This window comes from Agelaius tricolor, unplaced genomic scaffold, assembly GCF_023055355.1.
Source record: "Agelaius tricolor isolate 1412-34295 unplaced genomic scaffold, bAgeTri1.0.p SCAF_2, whole genome shotgun sequence".
Lineage (NCBI taxonomy): Eukaryota > Metazoa > Chordata > Aves > Passeriformes > Icteridae > Agelaius > Agelaius tricolor.
Genome location: NW_027269262.1, coordinates 67,219,500 through 67,239,159, shown reverse-complemented (window position 1 = coordinate 67,239,159; position 19,660 = coordinate 67,219,500). Strand labels below are relative to the sequence as shown.

Genomic DNA, 19,660 nt, shown 5'->3' with positions numbered 1-19,660 from the left:
TCCCTCCACAAACATGCTCGTCCATTTTTCCAGCTATTTTGCCTTAAAAGAAATATTAATTCATATGGAAACAAGTCAAACTCACCTCTTCCAGTGAAGCACAATGCAAATATCTCCTTTGATGTGCTATTAACCTCTGCTATTAACACTGCCGGTAGGTAGGAGACTGCTTAAAGTCAAACAAAATATCTAGGCTTGCCTTAACTCTGCTTTCAAGTACCACTTTGGAACTTCAGGAGTCATGATCAAAACAGGTCAGCAGCTCCTTTGCCTTCACACCCCTAACAGCGGTCCCTGGGTGCATCCTTAGTTTTGTAAAATCCTGAGAAGACCGGCTCACTGTAAAGACCATTTTTTGTTAAGTTAATCAGAAGCCAAAAACCACCTCTAGCTGTTCATGCTGCTCCATCCCAACAGTTACCAGCTTACAGAGCAAGGCTGAGCAGGAAGCAGAGAACATGGAGTGGTCTACCAGCAGCAGAGTACCTTGGCTGCTTGAAGCCACTGCATGCTCTTAGCAATCAACAAAAAGGGCTCAGAAGAGTGACTCAGGCCTTCCAAGGGGAAAAGGGGAGCCTGGATGAGATCAAACAATGCCAGTAAGGAAAAAAACTATTAGGCCAGGAGATGGAGAAGGCAGAGAAGTGCATGGAGAAGAGGCATCAATGATAGGCAATATGTTGGTCTCAGTGGGACTCCAAGCCACTCAGTGGAAAGGCAGGGCCTGCATCCAGGGAAACTTGTTGTACATGGAGTTTGAGGTGGGCAGTGAGCCAGCAATTCTTAAAACTGTAAGGAGTGTATACATGTGTAAGAGATACATTTGAGAACAAGCATCTTGAGAACTGTTGAACACAGTCCCAGGATATTCAACTTTTGAGGGGTTTTTCTGGCTTCTTTATACCACATAAACTCCTTGGTCATTTAAAATTCAAACAAGCAGAGGCGAAGAACTTGCAATGTTCTCTAACACTGCTGCTCCTAGTTGAAATCTTTAATAAAAATACCATTATCTTTTTCTAAAAACAGTGCTGCAGATACTTAAAAAGGGAATACCTCAGCCAGGTTGTGTTATCTGAATGGCATATTCATCCATTTCAAGACTATTTTCCCTATGCACTGATAAGAACGTCTGAAAAAACAGGTATTTGTACAATGAAAAGATCTAAGATTATTCCAATAATTACTAAATCTCCAGGCATTAGAGATTTAGCCATTTTAATGTCATCATCTGCTATCAGACATCCTATGTGGCCATGCTATTTGCATGTAGGCAATCCTAGTTTTTTAGGGTCTGTTCCAGTTCCTTTTATAGTCGGGCAAGCACCCACATTTTTGGTGGGATACAATAATCAAGATTAGCGGGCTGAAAAATAACAACATGCAAAATCAGTGCTCACCCAGACACGCTTTGTTGTGCATGAGTGACCTTAATACCCTGTACATCCCCAGTGCTGGCCTGTGCATGTCAGGAGCTGTCAGAGCTTTGTTTCAGGCAATCAGCAGCAGGAGCTGGGAGTGCAGGAGCAGCTTGCAGCAAAGCTATCTAAATGCTCAGGGAAGAAAGTCATTACAGATTATCTTTAACGTACTTGAAAAATAAATTCCTACCTTTATCTCCACGATACAGGGAGAGAAATTTTCTACATATTAGCATAATAATCATCAGAGGAGTGCCTTCTTGCTCATCTTGCTTGTTTATATCACTCCAGTATCTTGTAGTCTCGAGGATGCACATTTTTAGCTTGATTTTTCTGTCCTGTATGTTTTGCTTTACACGTTGCATATTAAAAACCCAGTCATTACTTCTTTTTCATGCACAGAAGGTATCAGAGCTTTATCACTGCAAACTGCAGCTCCCAGCACCCACAGCAAAAGCAGCAGCAGCCTACACCTCATCCCCTGAATTGTTGGTGATCCCTCAAAAGCAGCACCAGCCTACACCTCATCCCCTGATTTGTCAGTGATCTCTCAATGGCAACATGGCAGGCCTTTGACCTAACCTAAGCAGGAAGGTTGGGGATGTGCGGATTAAAATGAAAGCATTTAGAAAAAGTGTGTGTTTTTACAGAGCAATCCATGCTAGTAAAATAAAAAAATAAACTCCCTTTCTTTGACAACAGAAGGGATTCATTTTGATGATAAAAAAATTGCAAGGGTTTTCATTTTTCCCTTTTCTATTCATAAATATAAGCCCCAATCTTGGGCCAAAATAAATACTATAGAAACTTAATTATTATTAATAATTAATGATTAATTACTTAACTCCTCTTTAACTCTTTAAGCACTTATAGATGGCTATTTAAGATGGATATAAGCACTTCAAATTAAAACATAAGTTTTGTACACTGATGTACAGACTGTCAAAGAAAGAAAAAACCTTCAAGAATCATTGATATGTTACAGTAAGAGGGCTTTTGTGCATATGAATATATGATTAACCAGAGGAACAATAATTGTGCATAGGTCTTCCACTTGAACAATTCTCACTTTTCCTGCAAAGCTTTTTCAGATGTTATTCTAAACTGTGGGAAAAGCAAAAGAAAATAAACAACAAAACAACCTGTCCTTTGAACATTCTAATTTCAGTTTGGTCCTCTTCTACAGTACTCCTCTAGCTTGACAGGATTTAAAATCCTCTGTTTCAGGAGCTCTCATAACCCCTCTGCTGTAACAGAGCTCAGTAGAACATTTAGCAGCTCAGCACTCCAAAACCACTGAAGAGCTGATGGCCTAATAAAAAAAAAAAAAAGGTTCCAGTGCAGAGAAGGTATTTATCCCAGATAAATTTATTCACATCTCATTCCCACATCCAAATTTCATTGAATCATCTTATCTCACACTCTTCTGTTTGTTGCAGACACATGGGAAACACCCAATGTCTTTAGCACAGCTCTCCTTCTCTAACACAAGACATCACCTTGACTTCAACATTCTAATGAAACTTGCAAAGAATTACCTTGACAGTGCTATTCAGAACCACCTTGCCTTCAGAACGGACAGTGTCCATTTAATAATCTTGGCAAAAGTAAAGTAAAACTAGTTTCAGATTTGTGTCCTAAATCTGCTGCCAACTTTGGAAATACATGTACTAGTTTTAGAGAAATCAGGCATCTGATTATAAAAAGGTAGAAGTAAAGCCTTTCAAGAGCACCACACTTGCAATTCTCAAAACTGGAACTACATTTTTCTTATGAACAAAACTGATGCACATGAAACACACGTGGAGCTGACACCTTCACCTGCACAGCCTGAGGACAGATCGACCCTTCCAAACCCACAGATGAGGGTTTGCAACACAGATGAGACACCTAAGCAGTTACTCTAATAAATAATAGGGTTGGACATGGGACTATAAACACCAAATAAAGCTCTGCCTTTGATCTTTCCAAAATAGTTAATGAAATATCCCAAGAGTGACAAAACCACTACAAAACTGAACTTCAAAGATAGCCCTTTTCTCCAATTACCAAAAAAACTAACTTGAGCTAAACTTAGTTACTTTTATGCAGGATGAGTAACTCTACTGTGTGTTGACAGACCATAACCTTGTTACTTTAATAGCTGAGCTAAATTTACATTTAGCAAATTTCCCACTTCCTTCAAAAACAGAGGAAGAAAATGGTAGGGACTTAGCAATAGATGTATTATAAACAAAGTAGTACAAAAACCACTCTACATTTTCAGCCTGCTGTCCCTCAGCTAAGTCAATAAGTTTTCTTCAAATGTAATAAATTTAATAGCCTTCAAACAATAATAATAACCACTCTAAAAATGTTCTGCCTTATAGAAATTTTGTAGGAAATAATGTCCAAAGAGATCTGGCTTCATTGCAGTATTAATTTAATAGCTGATGTGCATGATTCACATTGAAATGCAAATACATGTGATATTAGTCCAACATGCAGCTGCTTAGAAAGATGCATTCCTGCATCTTATGCCACTCTTGACCCACTACTGTAAGAATATCTGTTGATCTGTATGTCCTCTTTCAAGGGAAGGCAGGGAACATTTAAAGTCTTTCGGCCATCTCTCAGATTTTGTTGCATAGGAAAAAGCCTTCTGTGCAGCCTGCTGTTTCTAACACATGTCAATGCAAACACAGCTGGTTTTCCATTCTTCAGGGATTCTTCTTCTTGCTTTTCTGTTCTTCCTTCAGGTCTTTTGCTTTACATCTGGATGCCAATGCTGTTAACATTTCCCCTGTGGTCAAGTGGGCTCCCTTCATTATCAGTCGATCTCCATCAGCTACAAATGAAGAAAACCTTGAGAAGTCACAAAGTGACAACTCCTCTGGTGTGCAGTTGTTTTACACATATAAATCCAACTACAGTTCACCTTGTCTGATTAGAAAGTGCCCCAGCTACCAAGGAACCTGACTATGCACCACTGCCAAACAGACATATCAAACTGCACACAATATGCATTTAATTTTCACTTCTGCACTGCATTATTGAAAAATCTGAGGCATTTGTCTAGGTATGCCTATAGTAAGAAGACATTTGATAAGAATGGCTCATACTCTGTCCCCAAAGTCACCTCACAAAAGGCAAGTAAGGTATTGGAAGGGACAATTTCCACACATGGCTAAGCATTTTAGTAGCCTGTTATCAGTGGTCCATTTAATGTGCTTCTTCAGCCAAAATAACAAATTGGTTCACACAATCTTGTGGTTATAATGTAAAAAAAAAAAAAATAGGAAGCACTAGGATTTCTAGAATTCTGAAAGAATTTATTTTAAAACAAGCAGGGAGCAGTAGAAGGTGAATATTACCCAAGTTAATTATTTTGCAAGATTTGCAAATACAAAACCAACAGCCAAACCCATATAGTGAAATACCATGCCTGGCATCCACGTTCCAGCCTCATTTTTGCCAACTACAAGGGCTACAAACACTTCACTGGAAAAAATCAGCTTTCAGAATACGAAGAGTTTAGAGGTGTCTTGGCATTAATGAGATAAACTGGTTTGGGTTTACACTGTGAAAAAACATAGAGCTTTACTGCTTTAGTCTTAATGCATCACAAGGATGAGAAAGAGGCATGGGGGGAGAGAGAGACATGCAAGGTTAACATTGCAATAGTTTCTTTCCTAAGCAAAACAAAGACCATTCAACACTTTTGATACTTCCACCAATTCACTAAAAATATGGAAGTTTAAACATAAGAGGGTAGCAGAAATCAATATTAATGAAAACTTTAATGGGCTACATGACATATTGGTCCATTACAGCACAGCAGGAAAGAAGATGCAGCCAGAGAAAAGGACAAAAGCAGATTAGAGCCATCTGTTCACAGCCTGGAATCTGGGACGCTTCCAGAACTGATGAAATCTCCACCACCAATTCCCTGCCTGCTCCCTATACCCTCAAAGGAAACCCAGAAATTTGTTGTACATAGTTGACCTCATTCTGCAGGTCCATCTGCACATGCAAAGCCTCACCCACCTGAGCAGTTCCTTCAGATTACAGTTACTCAGTTGCATAAGCAACTAAAGGTATTCAACCTCCTGTTCTCAAGACTGAGATGCCTCCACCACAGGTAACATTAAAAAAATTATGGAAACTAAACAGATTATTATATAAAAACAGAGCTAAATTTACCTTCCTGGAATTCTATCTGATTGCAAGGTTTTAAGTACATCACCAGAAAAGTATACTTAGCTCCAGTGGTGTCAGTTGTTGGATCTAAGATCCATAGCTCTACTGTCTAACAACAGTAGAGACATATCAGGCTGTTAGTGACACCCTCTTTCTTTTTACCTCCCAGCTGCTCAACATCTAGTTATGGACCAGAGGAAAAAAAAAAGCAATTTAAAAAAAAAAGAATACAATAACATTGTAACAACACAAACCCAAGGTCTTTTGTTTCTTTAAAAACAAGCTCCTTACCAAATGTAACATCTATAACTGGTTCAGATCCATCATGTCTCACATCAGCAGTCACTTCACAGTTTGTATTAGTAGCTTGGACTTTTTTATGGTAAATACTTTGGAGAAATTTTCTGAAAATATATTAAAAATATATTAAGTATGTTGTAGACAGAAATTAAAGTAAACATACTTCTAAAATTAATTTGCACATCTCAATATTGATGGGCAACAACATATAAACAAAATAGGCTTTGTACTTAACTTCAGACAGGTACTTCTTATAAGAGAATCACTCTTAAACTCCAAAAATCCAAATTCAGTATATATTCCTTATATACTAACATGTAAAAAAGCATACCAAAGAACTTTGTAAAACTTCAGTGTATATACTTTCTCTGTTTCTCTTAGCTGGATTAGTAACAACAATAAAAAAATAAACAGCAGAGGCATTTTCATTTTTCTTTATGCATCATTTGCTTGCCAATGTTTTCTTGTTTGGGTTTGAGACAGCATTTATTTATATGGCATCTTTGGTCTCCTGTAGATTTCTGAAATGCATGACAGCTACTTTAAGCTGCTATTCTGGCAGTTTAAAGATATTCTAAGTTAAGGCGCGTTACTAAATTCATTTTAAAAGTGGGTGCGCCTGTAAAGTCATTGCAAAACGGCATTTTGGAATTGTTTGGTGCAGAACCCAGAATTGTTTGGAATTGTTTGTTCTCCAGAACATGGCTGGAGAAGCACAATTCCTTAAATGTCTCCAGCGATTAATTCCGGGGACAGAGGAGCTGCTGCTGTCCCGCGTGCCCGTCACCAGCACAGGGAGTGGATTTGTGCCCTCGCTACAGATCAGCCACTGCGGGGCTGAGCACTGAGCGCTGTGCCGAAGCTCGGGGCACACTGCGGGGCTGAGTATTCTGCTGAAGCTCAGGGCACACAGCTGTGAAAGGGGTGCATGGCAGCGTACGGGCCCTCGGGACAGCAGCACGGGATGGCCCCGGGTGCCATAGCCCAGCGCCAGCGCCCGGCGGGAGACGCGCGGCCCGGGAGGCCGCAGGAGGGGCGCACGGAGGGCGCCGGGGCGTCTACAGAGAGGGAGCCCAGACAGAGCGGGCCAGGGCAGCCCCCGCAGTCCCCTCACCTGGTGCTCTCCACGTTGGGCTCAAAGGGGCAGAACCGGACCACGATACTCTTAACCGGCCGCAGCACCAGGCTCACCTTGGACGCCATCTTCTCCCCGCCCCCTACTACAGCTCCCAGCAGCCCCCGCGCAGGGGCGCTCGGCTGCGGCAGCCGCATTGGCCCGCCCCGAGGGCAGCTGGGAACTGTAGTCCGTGAGCGGCCGTGGGGGCCGGAGGCCCGCGGGTGCGCTCCCTTCACCGCTGCCGGCCCCACGAGCCTCGTTTGATGACCCAAGGCGCTCGGGGCCGGGCTCTTTCCTGCGTCGGAGGATCATAGACTGGTTTGGGTTAGAAGGGAGTTTAATTTTTTTTTTTAATGTAGTTCCAGCCGCCCTCCCTGTGCAGGGCACCTTTCACTAGACCGCGTTGCTCAAAGCTCCCTCCAACCTGCTCTTGAACACCTCCAAGGATGAAACATCCGCAATTTTCTCTGGAAAAACTGTTCCAGTGTGTGAAAATGCGTATTTTATTATTGGCCTTTCGCAAATGTTAAAATGAATATTATATGTGTTATGTTAGAAAGTTATGCTGTATTAATTTTCTTAAGTAGTGTGTTAAATATAGTTTTAGGTTATAACATAATGGTAAAATAGAAACTATGCTGTGTAAGATACTTTTTTTAAAGAGAGGACTTGCACTGAGATGGCAGCCACAGGACACCAAAATCTTTAAGAGAAAATTTATTGCACCCTTATCAGAAGAAACGAACTTCTCGCCTTGCTCAGCCCTGAACACGCCGTCAGTATTAAGAGGAAGAAGGTGACACTGACCAGATAGAATCCTTTGTTTGAATGGGAGTTATGCATCATGTATGAGATGTATGAATATGCAACAGGCTTTTAAGGGTTAATCCTCTGTTAACATGTGTCCTTTTTTGGGCTTATGCTGCCCAGAAAGAGGTACCTGGACTGTCCGTACCTCTTTGTTTTTTATTGTCTCGTATTGTCCTAAATCCTAATTGTCCACATTTTTATTACTCTAATTATATTACTATTTTTATAACCATTTTATTACTATTAAACTTTTAAAATTCTAAAAACAAGTGATTGGCATTTTTCACACAGTGCTTCACCATCCTCAGAGCAAATAATTTATTCCTAATCATCTAAGCTAAACTTACTCTCTGCTGTTTTGAAGCCATTCCCCCTTGTCCTCTCACGACATGCCCTCTTCAGCTTTCTTGTAGGCTCCCTTTGGTGCTGGAAGGGAACAACCAGGTCTTCCCCAGAGACTTATCTCCTCCAGAATGAACAGCCATGACCCTCTCAGGCTTTCCTTGTAGGAGGGGAGCTCCATCCCTCTGTTCATGTTCATGGTCCTTCTCTGCACCTGCTCCAACAGGTCAATGTACTCCAACAGGTCCTTTGTGTACTGAGCACCCCAGAGCTGGATGCAGCACTCCAGGTGGGTTTTCACAAGAGTGGAGTAGAGGGGGGAGATAAGGATCAGCTAAAGATAAATTAGAGGCAATATTTTGCAATACATCAAAGAGGAAAGAGATTTGCAAGAGGACCGCTGCTGGAAGTGAACACATTTTGGTTTTTGTTCATGACTGGTTATGTCCAGGAGCCGCTTCCCAGCCCTGGAATTAAGCCTGGAAAAGAGGAGGCTCAGGGGTGACCACTCTGTACAACTCCCTGAAAGGAGGGGGTAGCCAGCTGAGGATCGGCCTCTTCGCACAGGCAACTAGCAATAGTATAAACTTAGTCCTAAGCTGCACCAGGGAAGGTTCAGGCCGGGCATTAGGAAGAAATTCTTCAAGAACTGGAATGGGAATGGGCTGCCCAGAGAGGTGGTGGAGTTCCCATCCTGTTTAAGGAAAGGTGGGACGCGCCCCTTGGTGCCGTAGTGGACAGGGTGGTGTTTGGCCCCAGGTTGAACTGATGGTCTCAGAGGTCTTCCCCAGCCCGGCTGTCTCCGAGTCCGTCTGGGTGCCGGTGTCGCCGTGTGTCCGTGCGGGTGCCGCTAGATGGCAGGAACCGCCCTGGCAATGGCTCCGCACCGCCGGGACCCGCGGAGCGCTGGGGGCGGCGGCAGCGGCGCTCAGGCACACACTGGGAATGTCCGAAATATTCCATACACACCCACCATCCCGACCCACGGGAACTGCATTAAACAGCCACCATCTCTTGGAATGGGAAACCTATGCTTAGAAGCTTATCTTTGTATATTCCCAGTCGTCTTCCTTAAGAAACTCACATTTTCTTCACAAAACCATTTCACATTTCTCACAAAACCATTGTCTTCAGTGAGATTTGGACAAGAAATTAACTAGCAAAAGTAAGCACAATGGAGTCAATCTAGTTGTAATGTTTAAAGTTTTTATTCTCTCTCTCAAGAGAACAAAAAATTATACATACATACATATATATATATATTTATGTTATATATAATAATATGTGTTATATATAATATTTTTCCCTCATGAAAAAAAAGAGAAAAATACATTATTTTGAGTAATCTTTTAAAAGACTTCACTGTAACCAATAAATAGCTGGTTTAAATAGGAATTTTTCCTATCTAGTAGGCTTAGACACAAGGCCAGGTAAATAGAGTATTTTGGAAGGCAAAAGTAACTTATGAAATTTCATTATCTCTTTCTTTGTTATAACACTTATGAAATTTCATTATCTCTTTCTTTGTTATAACACAGAGAGGTCACTGTATTCCATTTGAAATCTGTGGTTAAATTTCCATTGACTTCTATGGGAACACTGAAGGAATAACCCCAGAAAAGGACAGGGGAAGAAAGAATGATCACTGATTTTTCTGAGGCTCCATTTTTCACACTGTCAGTACTGTGGCACTCAGAAATATGCACAACCAAAACAGTTTTATATTTGCTCCTATTGCATTTTGATAGTAATTTAAGAAGAATGTTTAGCTTATATTGCACAATTAAATGAAGAGAAAATTTTGTTTACTCCTTTCCACAGTCAGATCAGTTAATTTTTTTACTTTTAATGTCAGCAGTAAAATTTGCATCTTTCCCCTTAAGCCATCTGTTCAGAGTAATTGAAAGCTCACTCTGATATTTCAAAGTAATTTTTAATTTTTTGAAGTCTGAGAGATTCGCAGTGACACCATACAACAGGTATCAGTTAACTGAAAAGCTCTGTGTTCTATTTCTCCCTTCAAAGAACAGTCTGTATCTCTGATATGAAATTTCTACTCATCCCTAATAATAGGAATATCTCTTCCTTGGATGCTACCCCTACTTGTGGTCAATGAAGTCTTTCTTAACACCTCCTCTAAATGCAGTAGTTTTGGGTGATGATAATTCTGGTGAGAATGTGAACTTCTACAGCTACTAAATTAAATAAATGAGCAGCCAAGTCACACAGCTATTTAAAAACAAAACAAAAAAAAAAGCCCCAAGCAAACAATAACAACCAAAAAAACCCCACACAAAAACCCAAAACAAACAACCAAACCCAAGCATTTCCTCATCTGCCTTTAAAACCAGGTGGTGGTTAAGCACAGTACATTGGACTACCCTCAGTTTATACAAGAGTAACTCCAGCTGACCTCTGCCATTTCAGGAAAACTGATAATTTATTTGTGTAAGACCTTGAATCAGTCTCTCCAGCTCTAGCAGGTAATCTAGGAACTCTCAAGTGTCTGCATTTGAGACTCATCTTCAAGGACATCCTTGGGAGTCTGAATGATTCATGATTCTTATACCTAGTGATAATCACACACATTCCTAAAGCATAGTAACATGAAGAAGCATCAAAAGATACATTATTATAATGGAAACTATTTTAGTATTCCTTTCACTCGGTGGATCTTTTTTATTATAAATACTGCCTCATCCCAAGTCTACAGACTTTCATGTCATCAGTTTCACTGAAGTGTAGCCACAAGCCATAAATGATTTATCTCTAAGTACCATATACAGCAAGGAAAAACTGCAGCCATGCTTTTTACACTGTAGTTATGCAGAGAAAAGTTGCAGAAAAAAGTTATGCAGAAAAATGTCTGTAGTATTAATTATACTAAGTAAATTTTCCTCTTTTCTCATTGATCATTCCAGATCTTTTAAATCCTGGGAATATTCTTCTGCTTTTCCTCCTGTTTCTTACTCAGCTGCTTTCACTTTGTGTTCCGTTTTCTGACTATAGACAGGCCCACAGTTCAGAACTCTTGAAATCTAATTTCTCCATGGTTTGGACATGCCTGCTTTTAGCACCTTGGCTCTGGCTTTTGACTGCTCTTCAAAAGCTGCATGAGAGAGGCTTCTCAATGCTGCATTTCAGGAGTGGTTAACACCTCCCTGTGTTTCTTGGGTACTGGAGACTTGGATCCTTATCTCTGACTGTCCTCAGCTGATTGCCTCCTCTGCATCTTTATCCTTTTTCTGCTGAGTCTTTCTCTGAGCCTTGTCACAAACGCCAATAGGCCTGGAATTTAGCAATCAAAATGTCATGTCTGCACATCTAGTTAGAATGCTGTGTAGTCCAGGAATAAAATTTAATGCTGCCTTCGGGGCAGTAGGCAGTGCTGAGGAGAAGTGAAGCAACACAAAGCCAGCAGCCTGCCTGTTCTGCACCGAGGTGATGCTTCCAGATGACCACCCAGGAGAGGCTCTTTGAGAAAGGCTCTGTGCTGGGCCTGACAGGAGAAGCAAATTATTTCTGGGGACAGAAAACCACTCTGACAGGTGCAGTATCATGGAGCATATCTTTGAAAGAGCAATGGACAGAGAGACAGTCAAGATCACAAAGGACTCGCAGCAAGTCATTATAAAATACTAGTGCCACATTGAAGGACATGTTGAAATGAATTCCCTACCATACTGGAGGAACACTGCTTATAGTCATAAAAATATAAACCAGTCTGTGTTTTCTGTCTGGCTTTGTTTCTTCCTTTGAACTGAATATTTTACACCATATGTCAGTTACTGAATTTTAAAAATATTTTCCCAAAGAGAAGAGCTGGTAAAGGTCCTTTATTCTCTGAAAATTGTGGAATCAAGCATAGTTTTCTACTAATAGGACAACAAATTTTGCATTTTATTTATAAACTGGCTAATAGTTGTATGTTGTTAATGTGGTTTTCAAAAATAAAAACAAAAAATAAAATCAACCAGCAAAGATGCCACTTACAATGAGCCTGCTTTATAATTAATTCTGAAATAATAACTCTGCATATCAGTTCAAAAAAGCTCTTATGGGAGTGAATAAACAGATTCCCTAGTTGCTCTTTACTCCTCTGCAAACATGTATTTCTATTGCCTGAGGTTAACAACTGCCAGCAGAAATGTTTGCTAAAATAATATGCAGCATTAAACTGGCTGAGAGCATACTGTGCCAATTCCTGACTTGTAACTTAATTTCTTGAGGATAATACCAAAAGCTTTACTTTGTACATTTTCTTCCCCATCTAATAAATACTACATTAAATGTCTGCAGTTATCCTTTGGAATTTTATGTTGATTCAAAAGATGCACTTGCTTCCAGCAGAGAGAGTTTATTATCTTAATTGCAAAAGGCACAAAGGTGAGCTGAAATGAGTGGTAACAACTCAAGGTTAGCACCTGAGTCCTTGAGGTCTGGGATCTGTTCTTGAAGCTCCAGGTAGATTTAATGTGTGTATTTTTACTTTAAGGGTCCTTGCCCAGGTCACAGGCACAATCCCATCTAACAGATCTGACTCAGAGTCATTATCATAGTTTGAGGGGGAACAGATTTTTCACAAGTGCAGAATCTGGGGAAAGCAGTTGTATTAGAATTTGATCTATATTTTCAAAGACTTCCAGAAGGTTTGTCTGTTCTTCAAATAACTTGTTAGAGGTTTTGAGGAGCTCAGCAGCATATTGACATTTGTACCACTTTGCTAAGGGCATGCTTCAGTGCTGTGGATACCATAAGCAAAGCAGTTTGTTTTCACTGTGTTCTGCTAAGAATAGCTGTGCCTATAGATTGATGGTTTAAGTTATTAGTATTGTCAGCAAAGTATAACAACACTGCTCAATTGAACGTGGTGACCAGCCAAGATAGTCTCTGCTTTCATTTTCTCCATGTCAAGAACTTTCACTTTATATTCTACAAGTTTATTTATGCACCAGTTTTAACTTCTCTTTGATAGATTTCAAGAATGTGTCTGGGCATGGCCTACATGTAAGCCATAGAATACCTACTTAACACAGATAAAAGCTGACACATAAAGAGTCTAGACATTCAGACATAAAGGAACTAGATATCAAAATAGGGGATTTTTATGCAACCATTGCTGTAGCAAGTTTCATACAATTTAATCTATTTATTAACATAAATAAAAGGTATCTCCTCAGGAGAGTCATTGTAAAGTATTCTTACCAACTATATATATGTAGAAGACCATATTTCTTTAAATTCAAACATGTATCAATGTCAGTGACATGCTACTACATTTAGTATTATAATTCCAATAAAAGGTAGTTTGACTTACTGAGAGGCCATGATAAAAATACTCTTAGTTGTAAATTTAAATATGTTACAGCATCCTTCCTGTGAAGCTCTTTCTACATTTGCAGTCTTATGCTCAGTTACTAAAAATCCCACACCAAACCTCCCTAATCTGTTGGTTTTACCTTGTACTAGAATAAAAGAGGTAAATTTTGTTAAAAGCCTACTTAGCACAGGAAGAGCACAATTCAGATGTTGTCCCACAAGAATTCCAGGTACAGTGTGGTCAGTGATATGCACTGACTTAGTGCAGAAATTAATAAAGATCTGAGCCATTTTAAAGTTTTTGTCAGATATCTCCTTATGTGATTACAATAGTACTGTAATAATTACATTATTGTGTACTAATTGAAGAAACATGTCAGAAGATAGAGGAGAACAAATAAGATATTGCAAGAGTTGCTTGTTATACATACAGAAGCTACATTATAGAAACAACAGGCAGCAGATGACAATTTAGATAGATATTCCCAGGAAACTTATGTTACACAGATGAAGTTTGGAATATGAAATGCCATATAAATAGCAGAACTGGTGAGTTTTATTCAGGCGTATATTACCAGTTAATACAGGAATGAAGCAAGTATTATTTCTCAAAGCAATGATTTTCAACCTATGGACCCTTAGTCTTCCATGGCCTATGGGTTCATGAAGTATTCTTTTTAAAAGATAATAATTCTTACTCTTGACAGAGTTCCAGTCAGGGTCAAGGAGTCTCAATCTCCCTTTGGACACTGTGAGGACCCAGTGTTACTGATCTTTACAGACCAGTAAAGGCTGATCACCACAGTGTAAGTGGTCACTGCTCAGCCCCAATGATAAGAGATAGCAGAGTATTGGTTACTAGGCTAGTTCCAAATGGTCAGATTTTCCAGACAGAGATTTCTAATGTTTTAAAAATATCAAAGATTCTGCTCTGTATCACTCAAACCAGAAGAAATCATCACAATCTTTGCCCAGTCTTGAATTACTGACAGTATATCCACATTTCATCCCACTTGACCTACATGAATTACTTAAACATCTCAGGACCTTAGGATAACCAATTCAGTTCTTACCTTTATCCAATTTCTTATGTGACATATTAAACAGAGAATGTGCAAGCCAGAGATTTCAAACACTTGTGTTTAGTTTTTTGCATATAATACTATTGTTCACCTATTGAAATTGCTGGATCAAATTTCACTGAAGTCAGTCATATTTCTCTCTGCAGTACTGATGGGTAAAAACTATCCTGATGAATCAAAACTACTAAACTAGAATTATTTCCAAGGCATTCATATTTATGCTGTTTTCCCTTTTTCTTGATGAATGGGCAGTGTGTAAAGAAAAGAGATTAATAACTATAATATATGTAAATATATAAGATATAAAGAATATTTAAGATCTGAAATATAGAAAAATATGAAAAATGGAATTTATTTTCCAAAAATTGTTTCTAGCAGTAAGAAAATTTGTCTCTTATCAATGCCTCATTGAGAAACTTAGTGGAAATCAAACATATGTGACTGGTATGACCATACTAAGCTCTAGAGCTCTGTAAAGACACAAACAAATATTTAAGAGTAAACCGCTTCAAAAGGAAGGAAGAGAAGCTATGACTTTAGCTATTTTATTCCATCTCCATCATGTCTGCAATGAGAGAATACATTCATTTACTGTAATCCCTCCCAGCAAATCCATATCATCAAACAAAGGATAAAACATCAGTTTCCAAGACACATTTTTCTAGCAAAATACATCAGCTCTGTAGAGGTACAGTAACAAAATGAGGTTTGGGGGGCACAGGCTTTCCTTGTGTCTGTGTCCCTTGTGCAGCAGCAGCTGAGTTTATCAGCAGTACTGCAATCCAGGTGATGCCTTGGCCTGCTCCCGTGCTACAGGCACAGAACCCAATTGTCTCCAGACGCTCCATTGTCCAAACTAATCAGAGTGACGCTTTTGCCGTGGCTGCACAGAAAGGAGCACACAGCATTTGAGAAAGGCAGCAGCACACAGCAAAGAGGCAACTGCCTGTGGCTTCTCCCCAAACACATTTATGGCAGCAGACAGCTCCTGTGGAACAGTGGTGATGAGCCGAAGGTCTCTCGCTGCACCCTGCGCTGCCACAGTAGGCAGCAGCACTGCTCTGCCTTTTGTAGGGCTTCCACCTACGTGTCTGCAATCAAGCAGATTTCTTCTCCCAGCCTTAGAGAAATATATACATCAGCTATTTCAGCTATTGATTTTTTCTATTTGGTAGTGACACATTTAAGTTTTAAATCTTCTGTGCTTCTCACTGTCTAAATAAGCTGCTCCTGTCTGCCCCGCTCTGCAGGCTTTCGGGACACAGTCAATACCTATAAACTCTAAAGATGTGAAGGGAGGTTTCATCTCATTAAAGTGTTCCATGAGTGGAGATTTCTTTATTCCTTCTTGTGATTTGTGTCCACAATTTCTGACCTTTCCTATGCGTGTTGTCTCACTCATACATTGTGTGCCCCTAGGGAATGTACTCAAGTATGTCACGGATTTTTGCTTTATGTTGTACACTTTCCTTCTCCCCTGTCAGAGTATTCTCAGCTGTTTATAGATTGTGCAATAGCCCAATGGGTAAAATCATTCTTCTAGAAGACCAGGTTCTGGGAAAATTACTTATATTGCTTTCAGATATTGCTTCTCTACCAGATTTTTCACTTCACTTATGTCAATAATGCAATTTTTTACTCTTTAATGCTACAATTCCTCAGTAAAAAACCAATTATCTTTAGGAATATCATAGCTGTTAGGGCTTTTTTTCCCACTATGCTTATCATACCTGAGGTTCTGACTGTGTTATGTTGCTAAGGTTTCTGGAAACTGGGTTATGACTCAGTCTCTTTCTCCCTCTTAGAGCACCTCCAAGAGGCTTGAAGTGAGTCACAAAATTAAAAAATACAAGTGAAGGAAGAGTTACTCAGCTTTCTATCCCTACACAGAGTCCACATACTTCAAATGTCCAGGGATTGTGGGAATGTGATGACAATAGTTTCCCAGGGTATCCCATTGCTTTGCAAGCCAGCAGTGTTGGCTTCTGAAGTCTCCCATGGATCCCCTGCTTCTAAATATTCAAGTTGGCCCCTTGGTAGAACAGCCTCCCTCTGCTCATGAATGCAGCCCCAGCATAGCAAATTACACTTGAACAGCTTGAGAGCTGCAGGTGGCTAGAGTCCCCAAACTACCACCCACTATCTAAGCAGTTAGCAATTTCCAAATTTGTTGTAAATTCTTGCAGCTAGTAACTACAAACATTCCTCTTTTTCTCCATCTAAAGAAATTAGGCTGCTGCCTTCTCATCCTGGAAATGTGGGGAGGGCAAGTCAGAGGAAGGGCCTGTGGTTGAGGGAGCCTCACAAACACAAATGGGGCCAGAAGGAAGCTGTACTCAAAGAAATGTAACTCTAAACCATTCTCCATTCTCTGATGTTCTAAAATTTCATTTTACAGAGAGAAGTGTCTGATTAGGATTCTGATCCTCACCAGAAATTTGATGAAGCCACCAACAGCTTTACTAAAATCCTAATCTTTGAGTGACAGTGCACACTCTTGCATAAAAATGCTCCTTCTATCAACATCCAGTTTGAATATATGCATAATGGGCTCCACATGACTTGGGAATGATCAAGATCTTGGAGCAAAAATCAGGAAATGCCATAAAGCAAAGTGCCATGGAAATGACAATGTTGTAAGTATTTATGAAAATTTTCCATCAGGAAAAGTAGTCAAACATGAGGCAATCCTAGTCTGCTTTTCCATAGGATTTGCACAGCACAAGAGTATGCATGAAAACACATAACATATAGATGAAATAGAAAAGAGATATTCAACCCTTTGGTTGGTATCAATCCATGAAGGGATTGCTCTACCCCTTTGGGGGCAGAACTGATGGATATGCTCTGAGCAGAACTGATCAGCCAGTGCTTGAAACCTTGGCTGAAAAGGCTCATGTTTTGTTTTTTTTGTAACCACTCCAGAGAAACAATGGATGTAGTGAGCTGAAAAAGTTATTATTTTTCAGATCATGCAAATCAGTTCAGCTCAGTCAGATGACATTAAATAAAGAGATTTCTCAGTAAAATAAGTGCACTTTAAAACATTTATGTGTTATATCTATCAGAGAATCAAAATGAAGAAGTTGCTTGAAAACTGCTGATTAATTTTAAAAGTCAGTGCTGGTGCAGAAAAGAGAAGCAAAGGATAAACTTCCAGCCTTCCATGGGGAAGTGACTCCCTGGATGAGCCTCTGAATCCATGGGATTCATAGGGTCACCATTTTGTTCAGCAAGAGCATTTGGGTCCATTGCTTTCCTTCTGCTTTCCAGGGATCAGGGAGTGATTTTTCTGTGCAAATAAGGGAGAAGAGATAAATCCAAAACCTTCCCCAAAATACTCTCTGCATCTTAAACATTTAGGCATATTAACCTGTCTCTGTGCTTGTTTCTGGGATGGTTTTTGGGATGGACCAGCTACAAAACCTGGGCTCAGAATCAAAGGTTTGTTGCCATTAAATTTATCCAGGTTCTAAATTCTTGTTGAAATTTCTGAACACAACAAAATAAACTGTCTCTAATGCCAGAATAGCCTCCTAACTAATATGAATTTAGTATGAATTCCTTTAAAAAAGCCAAGTGCCACAGAAATAGTGACTGTGTCTAATTGTGCCAACACTATGTGGAGCTCAATTGTATGTTACAGCTAGGAAGTCATATCAGATTTGCTTTAATGGATTTTCCAGAAAGCATTTTCTCAAACCAGTGCACAACTTAACAACGAGAGCTTGTGTAATTCTTCTCTTGGCTGTTTCACAATGTCATTTTTTGGTCTTCTAAACATGAGACTCTAACTAAAGTAACAGAGCAAGTAATGTTGGCAATAGAAGCAGGTAATGTGAAATTCATACCTCACACCTGCTTTTCTATGCCACTTTGTCTGTGCCAAAATGCTACTCTCTTGTTGGAAGCTAAGCAAATATCAGATGCCTTTCATTTCCCAGACGTGTGTGTGCCACATGCCACAATGTGCTCCAAGTCTTATTTGCATTTGAAGAAGAAAGAATCAGTCTTTTGTGTGCTTGTATTGCAGCCATTTTAGTTGTAAGGATATCTTTTTTCTGGCAGGTATAGATTGCTTAATTGGTCCTGTCTGTCCAAGTCTCTGCTTTTTTTCTACATTATCATCCTGTTTGTAAGACTTGGGCTACCCTGATTTCTGTTCCTCCTCTCCTAAGCATGAGAGCGTGAGACAGCGAGGAGAAAATGTAAGTTAAAAGGACCCCACATTCTGTTTCTTTGCAATATTTCTTTCTTCTTCTACTGCGTTCTGGCTGTTTTGCTTTGGGAAACACTGGCCTGCACAACTCCACAAAGTCTTCTATGACTTAAACTACTGCCACTGCTGTGTGTTATAAGGATGCAGAACTTCCCTGCTGCCTCCTAACTTCCCTGTTTCATATACACACAGGCAGCCTGGAATCATTCTTGACAAACTGTTGCCTTTGGATTTCTTTGGTGAAAAATGAATGATGGCAGGAGAAAACTCGCTGAGCACAGTGACATCTCTCTCTCTGCCTTCATTTTTATGAATGGGTTCATTTCTCTTCCTGCTGAACTCATCCAGAGTTTCAAAAGGATCCAAGTGAATAAAAACCTGATAGACTTCTGCACTCCTGGACAGTATTCAGCTGTCTTTCCATGTGTGCTTACTGTTATTTAAGAGAGTGGGTGCATCCTGCCTGTTCTCCTGCTGCCCACCTTGTGGGAAGGTCCAGCTTTTCTCCTAAACCCATATCTGCTAGCCCATGCAAATGACTTGGATATCCCAAAGTACTTCCAAAGGATGTCTTAACAAGTGTTAGTGTTCAGAAACATATAATCACAAGAGTGAATATATATAGGTGCTTTTATTGAAGAGCTCTGGGTGCCAGGGGTATTCAACCCAAATCTGACTCCGATATGCATTCGGGATGAACATGTTTTTATATTCTATTGTTATACAACTTTCATGTTAATTATTAGACTTATATTGTTCTATTGTATACGTAGATTTCAACCAAGCATGGCTCCTCGTGGCCCCCCTTTAAATTTCTAACATAGTTTCTCATGATTCTTCTTATGATTATACAATAATTATATTTAATTAC

At 39.8% G+C, this 19,660-nt stretch overlaps 1 protein-coding gene across 1 annotated transcript; it reads right to left on the bottom strand.

Annotated features, from left to right (window-relative positions):
* Positions 1-3,826: 3,826 nt before the first annotated feature.
* Positions 3,827-7,155, bottom strand: MRPL53 (mitochondrial ribosomal protein L53). Its single transcript, XM_071421348.1, has 3 exons — positions 7,015-7,155; positions 5,892-6,004; positions 3,827-4,248 (listed from the first exon to the last, which is right to left on the bottom strand). Exons 1-3 carry the CDS (start codon positions 7,101-7,103, stop codon positions 4,121-4,123), a joined length of 330 nt encoding a protein of 109 aa, XP_071277449.1. The 5' UTR covers positions 7,104-7,155; the 3' UTR covers positions 3,827-4,120.
* Positions 7,156-19,660: the final 12,505 nt, after the last annotated feature.

Coding starts and splice junctions, on each gene's coding strand:
- MRPL53 (XM_071421348.1), bottom strand. CDS start 7,103: ATGGCGTCCAAGGTGAGCCTGGTGCTGCGGCCGGTTAAGAGTATCGTG. Junction 6,005..7,014: donor CCCAACGTGGAGAGCACCAG/GTGAGGGGACTG, acceptor ATATATTTTCAG/AAAATTTCTCCAAAGTATTT. Junction 4,249..5,891: donor AGTTATAGATGTTACATTTG/GTAAGGAGCTTG, acceptor CTTCATTTGTAG/CTGATGGAGATCGACTGATA.